Raw genomic sequence first — 13131 nt, 5'->3', positions numbered from 1 at the left:
TGGGGAGGTCACTGAGGGCTTCCTAGGAATGAAACTTCATCTGAAATTTGCAACAATGGAAGAAACTAGATAATAAGAATGATTTAGTAAAGACAATAGGAATGTGCATAATATATTTTCAACAAAACTTTTTTAGTAGAAAAGGAAGGAAATTGGTGGAGATCAAAAAAACAAATTACATGAGGTTTTTAGTGTGAAAAGCCTTGTGTATAAGAGTAAGAAAAACTACTAGAGGTTTTTGAGTTCAATATGGATGAAGTATAAGCTTGAAAATTTAAATTTTCAATTTTCCAAATTTAATATAATGATGCAAATAATGACAGGAGGTAAGTGCAAGCATTTCATAAAGTATAAAATTCTATATAAATAGGTTGGTCCCGATGTTAACCGTATCATCAAAAAGTAATAATGATCTATAGAGTTTAACATCCTTTTAACTCTCCCCTGCTGCTAGTGGGGAAATAAAAATAATAAAAAGGGAAAAAAGAGATAAAAAAGAAAAAGCTGTATATCTAGAATGAAGTGGCAAATGGCCACCACCAATGACAAGTCTTAAGACTGCCTACCTAAGCTGTCTTGCAGATAAGTATTAAAATACTCACCAATAAGAAGACTTTTTAGCCTTCTGTAGTCTTCTGTTACATCAAAATCATCACCTGCAAATATTAACATAGGTTTTGTTCCCTCGGGACATTTACTATTCTAGGAAATAAAAGAAAAGTAATTATATAAAATTATCAAGTCTAAACTGTCTATATGTTGATTTTAAAGTAGTCAATACTTAAAAACAGTGATTCAGTTTCACATTTTTTATCCGTCCTATAACTATGTTTATGAATATTGATTTTAATTTTTTAATTTTTAGTTTGTTTTGTAATGGAGGTACTGGGGATTGAACCTAGGACCTTGTACATTGCTAACCATGCTTTCAACTTACTACCCTCCCCCTTGAATACTGACTTTAGATTTAAAAACCAGAGTGGGATTTTTTTTAATTTATAGATTTTTGTACTAGATCTATGGTCTGAAGGAGCAGAAGCCCAATTTGGACCCAGGAGCCACATTAGGACACTTTTCTTGCCATTCTAAGACTACTTACTATTTTCTATTTCATAATCCCATTCAATCAAAGGAGACACAAAGATCCAAGTCCTCAAGGGGATAACTGAGCCTGCAATTTGGTGGCTAGCAGTCAAAATACTGTAGGATCAGCTAAAGCTTCCAAGCTTTAGAATAGGGCTCATTTGAAAACTGTGATATTTCTGGGGTTCCATAAAATAGGTGCTGTGATAATTAAGGAGATGATAGCATTTCAACTATGGGCCTAGACAAAGGGTTAGGAATCACTCTAAAGTCTAACTGCTCAGATGTGTTATACGCTACAAATATATTCTGCGTTTTAAAGTAAAGGTACAATGAAATTGCGCTTTTAGTTTAGAGCACACTAGAGTAAAAAAGATTTAAGCTACAAAACTGTACAGTACTCTTCACCACAAGATGTCACTATTGCCCAAGAGCAACATCATAAAATGCTTATTTTTAAGATCATATCTTACCTTAATGTCTTTTAGAGAAACAAACTTCTCAATACCTAATTCAATCATATCCAGCACATGGAAGTCATACATACGACCTAGAAAAATATATTTTCTTTTAACCATTTATTTTTCCCAAACAGCCACCTTATGTGTATCCACTTATCTGCATGTCAAAATGCTCTAATATCTGCCTCTTTCCTTCTTATATCTCCCAAGAATGTCGCTTCTTTCTTAAATTTTTAACTCTGCCTAGAATAAATTGGTGGCCCTGGTAAGGATCTTAGAGATCACTTACCCCAAATCCCTTAATTTATATAAGAGTAAAGTGCCAAAGAGGGTAAAGGGCTTGCCTAAGCCAGTGAGCACGCCAGTCCACACGCCAGTCCAAATTTCAAAACACAATACAGGCAAGGGTTCATTTTCAAATATATTCATTACACAGGTATTTATTAGGGAAGGGTTAATTCACATGGCTAAGTATGCTACTTTTCCCCCCTAAATCTAATACTGACTGACTCAGGATATATATGCTTTACATTCAAAAAATTTTCTACAACTTGAGGTAGGGTGATATTTACATGCCCATTCTTTACCTGCAGACTGGTAAATAAAAAAAATTCTATTAAAATTCACAAGGAAAATAAAAAAACAGTTTAGGGCTTACTGGTTATTCCCGAATCCTCAATACCATCAATTAATCTGAGTCACAGAACTGACTGTAAATAAAAGTTAAAAAGTAAATGATATTTACCTATTACTAGATTATTTGGTCGCTTCTTATTATGGGAGCCAAACATGAATAAAGAACAATCTGACTTCTTTGAAAAAAATTCCTGTAAAACCAAAGAAATTCCATTCAATCAATGCATAAATATAAAAAACTTAAGTACTGTACCTCTGAACTAAAAAAATGTCTATCGGTTTTCTTCAGTGGAAGTTAAAGAAGACTTAATAAACTAGATAGGAATAAACAGAGGGAAAAGGTTTTATTTCTAGCTTTTTACTTCAAATTTTCTGATTTGAGGTACCTAGGGAAAAGATATAAGTTTAAGACTAAAATATATGAAAATTACTAGTTAATAAATAAAAGAGGCCATTTATTTTCAGCTATGCAGTTATTCTGGAATAGCATACCAAGTATTGCATTTGCTGAACAGATGCCTTCACTCATATGACATACTGCTATCATCAGTGGTCCATCCATGCATTCAGAACACAAATATAATGGGTGCTTACATGAATTAATCAATATGGTGTTTTGGGGATGTTTATAACTGGACTTACAAATTTACAAAGCATGTAACTACTTTCTACTGCAAGCTTCATCCACACAGCAATCTTGTCCTAGAATTTCCACACCATTTCACCTGTGACTAGTTCCATTTTGTGAACCCAACAAGGACTGACTGACAGATCTATGATGTTCCCACCAATAAGAGGCAGCTCCTCCATATGGCTCTCAAAAGTACTGACTTCCACTACAGATTCAAGAGGAGTGGAAACACAGTTATAGGGTTCCAATCCTAGACAGCTCCTTTTACACCAGTGTCTGTCTACACTGATGTCTCTTCACATTCCGCATACTTGGATTTGGTTTATAGACATTCCCAATTTCAGCACAAAAATTAGCTTGCATGTGTGCTAGTCCAGTTCTAGCCTAGTTGGAAAAGCTTCCTAATTTAATGACAAAAAAAATTAAATAACGTTGAAACAATCATAATCCTCAACGTTCCTTTACTGACTGCAAGACCCCCTTGGGGTGTGGGCCCTTAGTTTGGTTATCATTCATTCCAGTGTTTTAATTAGAAGCAAGTGAGGCAAACAGCTACCCACTTGCCTATCCACTCCCCATGTAAAGGTGCAGAGTCAGAAAGTCCAAGAATTCTGGCTTTGCTATTTACTATGGGATCTGGCCAACCTTTCTTAGAATTAACTTTATCATGTGTAAATAAAAAAAAATTTAAAAAAAAATCACCTCCTGCAAAATTCTCCAAGGGCCATGTGAGATGTCATATGTCAAAGTATCTTCCTTAGACTGTGTCTGGCACAAAGTAGGTGTTCAAAAATTGTTTTTTAAATGTCCAAGTCAATGACAATCCATCCTTCAAAAAAAATTTTGACATTCTGTTATGATTAACACCCCAAAGCTTTCCATAAACTACCTTTTACACATATATAGTATTCATCTGTCATTCTTCTCCGTAAAGTCTGTCTTCTATTAAAATTCTAGAGCAAGAGCAGTTAAATTATCTGCAAAAGGCCAGACAGTAAATATTTTAGGCTTTTCTTATGCTTAAAAAAAAAACCAACTTAAAAAAATGTAAAATCAGGGGGGGAGTACAAGGGGGGCAGTTATAGCTCAAGTGGCAGAGCACATGCTGAGCATGCACGAGGACCTGGGTTTAATCCCCAGTACCTCCTCTAAAAGTAAATAAGTAAACCTAATTACCTGCCTCCTCAACAAAAAATTAATAAATTAATAAAATTAAAAAAAAAGTAAAAGCCATTCTTAGCTCATGGGTCTCACAGAAATGGATTTAGCCCACAGGAGATATATTTGCTAATTCTTGTCCTAAAGCACAGTTCCTAGACTGTAGTGTAAGAAATGTGCTATTGGGTGACGAGTGGTCAGAAAGAGGAATTCAACCAAATTTCCAACATGACCACTGTTTCCACAGCCATTCTGAGCTCTAGTGGTCTGAGATTTATTACAGTCAATGAAATATATCCTGTCTCTGGAAAGAGGAGATCAACAAGAGGAAATGTCACAATTTCTAGTGTAAGAAAAGCTGTCCTAACAACACTGGATTGAAAAAGTACAGAATGCTACAGATTCTACAAAATAACACTGCTACAAAGTGGTCATTCAACCAAAAGTGTTATAGTGTCACAAAACAAAACCAGCTCTTGGTAAGTCCTGTACAGTATAGAAGAGGGAGAATTCTGGGTTAGACCCTATATTTTTACTTTCATGAGCTCTTCAACAAATGACTGTGAAAAACCCAAGACTGTGATGAAAGCAATTTTATTAAAAAAAAACTCAGTATTTTGACAATATTTTTCTTAATCTATTATAATTGTCATTGCAGTTAGTTGCCACATTAGGATAAGATCTTCAATGTCAGTTTTCTAATTAATTATTGTGATTCTATTCAGAAATTTTTTTCTTTTAAATTTACTAACTAAAAGAACAAGCAATGGTGTTCCTGTCAAGAGAACATAATCACATTCAGATTTTTTTAAGTCAGCTTAAATAGCTTAACCCATGTATTTCCTTAAGATTTTCTTTAAAAAGAAACTAATATCATCACATACTCAAAGTCCATTCATCATTTGCCATTTACTATCTACCACCTTTTATCTTCTGATTTCATTCACTAGCCTTCTTCATTTAGTTTTGGTTGCCAATACACTCAAACAGGAATTTGATTAACTCTAGTGAAACAACTGACGATCGTTAGCAGTAATTCACTCAGTGTTTCTTGTTCTAAAAATACCCAAAAAAAGAAAAGTAAAACTTTTTAAAATTAAACTTGCTGTATAAAATGGATTTATAGCAAGCTTCCTTTTGACAATCCATTAATTATACACTTAAAATGTAATTTAACTTTAAAAAATTTTATCAATATACTTCCAAGCAGTGAATAATACATACTAGTCATAGTGAAATATAAGATCTATAGTTATACTTTAGTTTAACTAAGTAAGTTTAAGGAAATAAGTTTAAGTCTTATTTCCTCTGTATTTTACATCAAAATTCCCTCATATAGGATGATGTCTAATTTAAAAAAATCATAAATTAGGAGTACTATTAAATGAATTAGTTTGAATAATCTCTTACATGCTCTTAAATCAGAAAGATTCTTGTACTTACCAATGATGTCTGATCTTCAAATGGTCTTGTAATATTTTTCCTAATATAAAAAAGTGAACTTAATTTTACAAATCTAAATAAGTAATTTACCCATCACAATAAACTAATAGATTAAGATAATTTTATATTCAGATGTTAAAAAAAAAAGAAGCTGGAACGATACTAATGCATTCAAGCTTTTATTTACTGCCTACTATGTGCCAGGCACCATTCTAGGAGCTGGGGATACGACAGTACCATGTCAAACAAGATCCCAGCTTTCATGGAGCCTGCATTCTAGTGGAAAAATAAACAATTTCAAAAAGTAGTAACTCTTGTGACAAAAATAAAATAGGGCATTGTGTTAGTGTGAAGAGTGGAAAATGACTGTTTGTGCTGAGACCTGATAAATGAGTAGCCATGGAAAAGTTGGGAGGTTAAGAGTATTCTAGGAAGAGGGAATAGAATAAGCAAAGATTCTGAGATGGAAACAAGCTTAAACTATTCAAGAAACAGAAAAAAAGCAAATGTCACTGGGTCTTAGTGAGTAAAGAGATGGGTAACAGTGGGGTATAAGGTCAAAGATGTAGACACAGCCCAGATTAAGAAGGGCCTTGATGGTCAAGGTGAGGTATGTGGTTATTAAAAGAGTAATGGGAAGCACTGGGGGGTTTTAACCAAGAGAGTGATACGACTGGATTCAAATATTTTTACAGGTCTGCTCTGTCTGCTATGTGACAATGGAACGTAGCCCAGCAAGAGTAAAGGGGTTAATAAGGAGTTATCACAAGAATCCAGGAGAAAAAGGAAAAAATATGGTGGGATGGATCAGGAATAATAATAGTGGAGATGGAGAAGCAGAGGATAGGGAAATGTAGAACACACTGTCTTTCATGCAAAACAGAGAGAAATAAGATTATGTATTTTTACTAGCTGAAATACACAAAAGAAATTCTAGTAAGATATATAAGAAACTAATGATGGTGGTTGTTCTGGGAAGAGTGTGTGTTCATATTGTCACTGTATAGTTCTGATTTTTAGTCATGTACTTAAAGTGTCTATAAAGCAGTTCATAATTTATGAATTTAAAAAGAAAATTACATATACAACACGATCTCAATTTTGTTTAAATAAAACAGATGTATAGATATGAAGCCACATGAGAAAATATGTCAAAATGTACACAGTGGTTATCTATGGGTGATTATTTACTCCATTATCCCAATTATCTAAGAGACATGTTACTTTTATAATCAGTAAAAAAAAAAAAAGTATTTTATGTGACAATGAATATATACATGTCCACATAGAAATGAAAACTTGTGCTGTACACTGGAATTTAACACAACATTGTAAAGTGACTATAACTCAATAAAAAAAGTTAAAAAAAAAGGTATTTTAAAAAAAATGATGCAAGGCAAACAAACCAGGAAAAATTACTGCAGCATTTATGATTAACAGCTAACAGCAATTCTTTTTTAAAATTAATTTTTTTTAAGTGGAGGTACTGGGATTTGAACCCAGGACCTCATAATGCTAAGCATGTGCTCTATCACTGGGCTATACCCACTCTCCTAACAGCAATTCTCAAATAAGCAATTTTAGTACAAACATTTAATAGGTATTATACTGGCATTAAAAATAGTATCTAAAGGGGAGGAGGGTATAGTTCAAGTGGTAGAGTGCATGCTCAGCATGCATGAAGTCCTGGGTTCTATCCCCAGTTACCTCCTCTAAATATAAATAAATAAACCAAATACCACCCCCCCAAAAAGCATCTAAAGGACCACCTATCAACAGAAAAATGAAAAATGCTTACAATACAAATGAAAAAGGCACAAAAGAATTTTTAGGATACTGGAACTGTTTCTGTACTGTGACTGCAGTAGCAGACACAACTAAATGCATTTGTCAAATCCTTAAAAGTGTACACCACAAACAGCAGATTTCACATATGTAAATTAAAACAACAGCCAGGGTGCGATGGAAAACCAAAATAGAATACAAACTGTAATAAATAACCTTAACTATAGTATAAATGACTAACACAATCACAATGAAGGGGCGAAAAAACCTACACTGGAGTTACACTGGAAAACAACATTTTGACTGGATACTGTGAGGTTAAAGACAAAAAGAACTGTACATAGATTCCATACTCTAGTTAATAAAATTGTTTCTTACTGGGTTAGAAATTCTGAAACTACCAGAATTATACAAATAAGTAAATATACTATAATGAAAGCCAAGTTTCTTACTGTCAGAAGAAAAGCGTTACAAAGAAGAAAAGGAGAAAGGCTGGAATGAAGTCTGTGGTGTTGGACTGGAATCAGAAGCATTAGTATGAACTCATGATTTTTTAGGAAGTATCAGTATCAACTCAGGGCTTTTTAATATATAAATAAATAAAAACAAATATCAATGTGCATGTGTACATAGGATAATATAGTACGTAATTTTACTGCTGACAGGACCTAGTGACAATGACACTCCAGTAACCAATGAGCATACTTAGTGCCCAGATAATTATCAGCCTCCAATACATGGAACGAGGACTCCATGGAGAAAGGGCTGTGGCAATGAAAAATACAAGTGAGCCTGGTGCATCTTGTGGTGCCAGAAAGGAAGCCCTCCAACACAGGGGGCATGCTGAAAGGGCACACAAGCCAACCTGAAAGAGAGCCTAACGGCCAAAGGCAGAACAATTTATGCAACAAAATAAATAATGGTAGCACTGGATTTTAACCCAAAAGAATCTAATAAATATCCTTAAGTCCACACTGATATAAATAAGTAAACAAATGGAGGAAAAGGGATAGATTGTCCTTACAGAATTCCAATTAATAAATGTAGAGGGAATGAGAGAAATCGCAAACCACCACTAGAATACCGCAGTAATCAATGTTGTAGACAAGATCCACCGATGGGTGTTAAAATTAATAAGTAAAACTTTGAGAAGAAACAGGATTATTTGCATAGTCTCTAGGTATCTCCTCCAAACATTCATTAACTACAAAGGGAAAAATAGTAAATTTACAGTGGAGAAACCCAGCAGACACCACTTTAACCAAGGTTAACACCACCAGTATAATATGTCATGTACTCCCTGGTATGATTTACTGAGAAAGGCATATCACTTTTGTGGTATTCTTGCCAAAAATGCATAACCTCAATCTATTCATGAGGAACTTAAGACAAATCCAAAACTGAGGAATATTTTACAAAATAACTGACAAATACTCATCAAAAGTGCCAAGGTCATCAAAGACAAGGAAAGACTGAAGAATTGTCACAAGTTGGAGGAGACTAAAGAGACATGAAAACTAAATACAATGTGGGGTTCTGGAAGAGAAAACGAGTATTAATGGAAAAACTGGTGCAAACCAAATCAAGTCTGTGATTTAATTACCATTATTTAACCAATGTTCATTTCTTACTTTTGGTACTTACACTGTGAATATGAAAGTTATCAATATTCTAGATGCTGGGAGGGGTATATGGGCAATCTACTAATTTTTGCAACTTTTCTGTAAGCCTATAATTATTTCAAAATAATATATACATGCTATGATTACAACTATGTAAGAATATTCAATACAAATGAAAACAAAGATGAGAAATAAATACGTTTTAAAATACTCATAGTAATGTATGTAAGGAACTGTAGTATTTTTTAAACAAATTATTTTTCTAACTCTTCCATAAAGTGGTTGTTTCTTACTTGTATAATGGAATATGATTTAATAAGTGAAGAGATAATGACTTACTTTTTATATAGAACGCCATATGGTTTCTTCAGTGCATACTGTAAAACATAATTTACAACTTTCAAAACAAAACACATTCTGAAAAGCAGAGGTAAAAATAAAGCATTGTAACAGTCATTATACAAGATTACCCTGGTCCCTGAATCCTATTCTGATGTCTTCTGCATGGTTCCCTTCTGATCACTTATAACAACCTGCAACATAAGCTTAATATTCTTAGACTGAACTTTCCTAATTAAAAGTTTCCATGTCCTTTCAATATTCTATCCAATTTAAATGATTCCCTTCATTTCCTTAAATTCTACCTATTCCATTATTTCAAGGCAAACAATCTGAGAACAGAAAGAAGAGCAGAGGAAAAGAGAAAAAATAAATCCTATGAGGAAAGGCTGACAAAATTGAAATAATGTTGTGTGGAAAAAAGAGAATAGAGAAATGATCACAATGACGACAATCAAAATACTAGCCAGAGTTTACACTAGCCCTTGAAAAATTCCTGTTTTCAACCCTCTTTTCATTTTTCTTCCTACTTATTTCCACCTACCCACTCACTAATGATCACTCATTTCCTATATGGTCAGTACTGCCCTTATCATAAGGGATTACCTTGCATTAGAGAAAGGGGTAAACGAGGAAACAGAGAAAAATAAAGTGAAATGATCATTCATCAACTATCAGAGCTGGTGAACAAAGGAAATTCACCAGTAAAATCTACCTTTTTAAGTACTAAAACTTTTGATGATTCTTGACCAAATGTTTCCCTGCCTCAGCGTAATGAATATTACCATCTTTTCTGGCTAACTTCAGAGTCATCAATTCAAATGTTAACTACTATAACAATCTGGAATATGGTGCTGCTCTTAGAGTTAAGCCAAGTATGTAGAGCCATTGTGTTGACGCGATGCTGGGAAGACGACACAGTATCCCATCAACACGACTTTCACACAAACAAAAAGGATAAGCTTATATCAGAAATTTGGATGTATGAACTATCATGTTTACTAAGTATAGGAAGTTAAGTCAAATTTTTAAACTTTTTCAATTATTTAGCTGATTTAACTCAAACAATCTATCTCCTGTACTCAAAGCCTAAATACTCAACTAAGTACTAGATTTCTCCACAAACTATGCCTGCCTTTCATTCACTGATTGAACATTTACTGAGCACCTAACTTGAGCTGGACACAATTAGACTCAACACAATAGAGATTTAAAAAAAAAAAAAAAAGAGCTTTGATCTTCCTCACTTAAATTACATGTCCTAAAACAAACCTGTCACTTTTCCCTCCAAACCTGCTCCACTTGATACATTCTCTAATTGGCATTATTGCTCATTAGACATCCAACCCAGAAACCTGCTAGGTCATACTTCTTACCCACACCCAAACTGTTCTACTGTCAACATCTGCTCTCTCTGATCATCTCTCATTTTCACTGCCACCACCAGACTCCAGATGCTCTTTACTTGGCTGCCAGCAATAGCTTAATTAGTTTCCTACAATTGCTCTCGGTCCTCTCTAGTCAAATTGATTGAAAGGATTGATCACACCTCTCACTTGTGATCTTTCAGTGGTTTCTCAGCGCTTTCACTATCAAACTCAAACTCTCTGTTACTATCGAATCCTGCCTGTTCCTTTGCCTTCATCTGGACCGCTCTCCTTTAGCCATCCCGTTATTTGCAGTTCCCCAAATGCATCATGCTCATTCACACTCCCTTTTGCACAAGTTTTTTCCTAGGCCTTAGAAGCTCTTCTCTTCCTCTCCCTCTTCTTGTTCCAACTCCTCCTTCAAAATGAAGCTTAAGTATCATCTCTAGGAAGCCCATACTGTGTGCGGCAACCTCCATGGATTTTAACTCAGCCTGCCCACCCTACCCTGTGAGTAGCTCCAGCACAGCACTTAATTCACAACGCTATAATTTTTTACTTGTCTGTCTCCCTCACTAAGCTCACTGAAGGGAGACACTGTCTTACATAACTACTAATCTCCAGCAGCTAGCACAGTAGTTGGCATTACTGCAAGAATAAATTGATAGTAATATGCAGTTATCTCATTTTACAAATTAGATATGTTCCTTAAAAGTGAGTAGATCAAATCCAGTTATTGAAATCAGTTGAAATTTACTAAGGAACTATCTGCTATAAGGAAAACCAGTATTCAGTGCCTTGGCAAAGCAAATAACCTCCAACTTTAGCTTTTCTCTACAGCTAGCAGTTTTTAGGACAAGGCAAATTTATCTGTGTGTTTCTCAGACAGCCCAACTAGTACACTAAAAACTTTCTACTTTCAGCACCATTTAAAAAATAAGTATATATATAAATATATACGTACCACATCTCTAAGTACTTGTGTCACTGTCAAATTTGCATTTCCTCCTTTAATCAGCATAGCATTTTTAATATTTTCACTGAGTTTTGGTTCTCTCTTCTCAAGGAATCTCTTGGCTCTTTTTGTTTTAGGCTTTCTGTTCAGAAAATCACAATTTATAACAGCTTAAAACATTTTCCTCACTCACAGACATAGAAAACAAACTTATGGTTACTGGGAGGGGGAGAGGGTTGGAAGGGATAAATTGGGAGTTTGAGATTTGCAGATACTAACTAATATATATAAAATAGATAAACAATAAGTTTATACTGTATAGCACAGGGAACTATATTCAATATCTTGTAGTAACTTATGGTGAAAAAGAATATGAAAATGAATATATATATGTTCCTATATGACTGAAGCATTGTGCTGTACACCAGAAATTGACACACTGTAAACTGACTATACTTTAGTAAAAATATATATTAAAAACCCCCAACATTTTCCTCATATTATAAAACCATGACTTATGTGCAAATTCTTAAAAACCAAGAGACATTACATAACATTTATCAGGATTCTACCACTAAACAAAACCTCATTTCTTAAGAGAAATATTAGTTAAAAGATACTCCGTTATTACTCTTAAATAAGTGTTAATTTTATTTGCTTTTGGTCTTTTAAAAAAGATTTTTATATTCTTGGCATTCTTTTACTACTGCTTTTTTCTAAAGATTTTTATTAAAAAAAAAAAAGACTCAAGTGAATAATATTGCTATTTTTCACTCCATTACTTTATCTTCAATCTTAAAGCAGTCAAAACAGTACTCTGTACCGTAACACAAAGAATTGCACACCAACTGCTAATCAACCTGTGGGCAGCTACTAAACACAGGGAGGCTGATTGTTGCTGATCTTTCCTCCAGGAAAGACAACAACACCTACCAGGAAGTATATACTGCCCTACTCCAACATCACTGCTGAGAAAGTCAAACATTATTGCCACCAAATAGGAATAATGACTGACTCTTTCATAGTCATTCTACTAAGGTTTAATCTTTTCCAGGTGAGGCAGCTAAGGCTAGAGAGGTAATCTGCCCAAGGTCACACAGCTTGCCAAGTAATCCCATCTTCAAAATGAGCTACATTTTTTTTTTTTGTGAATCTTAAATTATTATTATTTCTTCCTGTCGTTTACACCCGAGGTGGGGGGCAGGGGAAGGGGAGGGGAACAGGAGAGGGGGGATTGCCTCCCCCCCTAAGGCACTGAGTGGAGAAGCCGCAAGGGGGGAGAGGGGAGGCCACATTGTCCTCACTCCCTGGGGCTAGGCCTCAGGTCTCCTCAGCCCTGGGCTCCCCCATCACCTGAAATGCTAAGATGAGGCCCAGGGCAACCTGACCTCCCCCAACCCCAATATATTACATCATCACTTTTAAAATAGATATAGGGACTGGTCCCGCTACCCCCTTCCTGTAACCACCCCCCCACTATTGGGGGTACCTGGGCAGCTGTGCAAATGGGCATGGGGGTGCTTGGGAGAGAGGGAGAGCACCGGGCCCCTGAACCTGCCCCTTTGAAGGAGGGGGAGGGGCCGCCAGGCCAGGGAGGGGAAATAGTGCAAGGCAGAGCCCAGGCCAAACGGGGTCCAGCACCCAGCGAGGA

General features: G+C 35.1%; 1 protein-coding gene across 5 annotated transcripts in view; it reads right to left on the bottom strand.

Annotated features, from left to right (window-relative positions):
• The window catches only part of RPF2 (ribosome production factor 2 homolog), a 42586-nt gene that overhangs the window by 24418 nt on the left and 5037 nt on the right, over positions 1-13131 (bottom strand). For 3 of the 5 annotated variants that reach the window (XM_014561532.2, XM_006187404.3, XM_014561531.2), the window contains exons 2-7: positions 11490-11622; positions 9159-9196; positions 5413-5452; positions 2290-2371; positions 1557-1633; positions 603-702 (exon numbers count right to left, since the gene is read on the bottom strand). In XM_014561532.2, the coding sequence (XP_014417018.1) occupies positions 603-702; positions 1557-1633; positions 2290-2371; positions 5413-5452; positions 9159-9196; positions 11490-11546 (394 nt within the window). In that variant the 5' untranslated portion in view covers positions 11547-11622. Of the gene's footprint in view, positions 1-602; positions 703-1556; positions 1634-2289; positions 2372-5412; positions 5453-9158; positions 9237-11489; positions 11623-13131 lie in introns of those variants that run through there. The other 2 variants (XM_032484701.1, XM_032484702.1) reach the window with 2 other exon arrangements.

Source organism: Camelus ferus, chromosome 8 (assembly GCF_009834535.1).
Source record: "Camelus ferus isolate YT-003-E chromosome 8, BCGSAC_Cfer_1.0, whole genome shotgun sequence".
Lineage (NCBI taxonomy): Eukaryota > Metazoa > Chordata > Mammalia > Artiodactyla > Camelidae > Camelus > Camelus ferus.
Note: the sequence above shows the minus strand (reverse complement) of the source record. Positions and strands in the feature narration are given on the sequence as shown.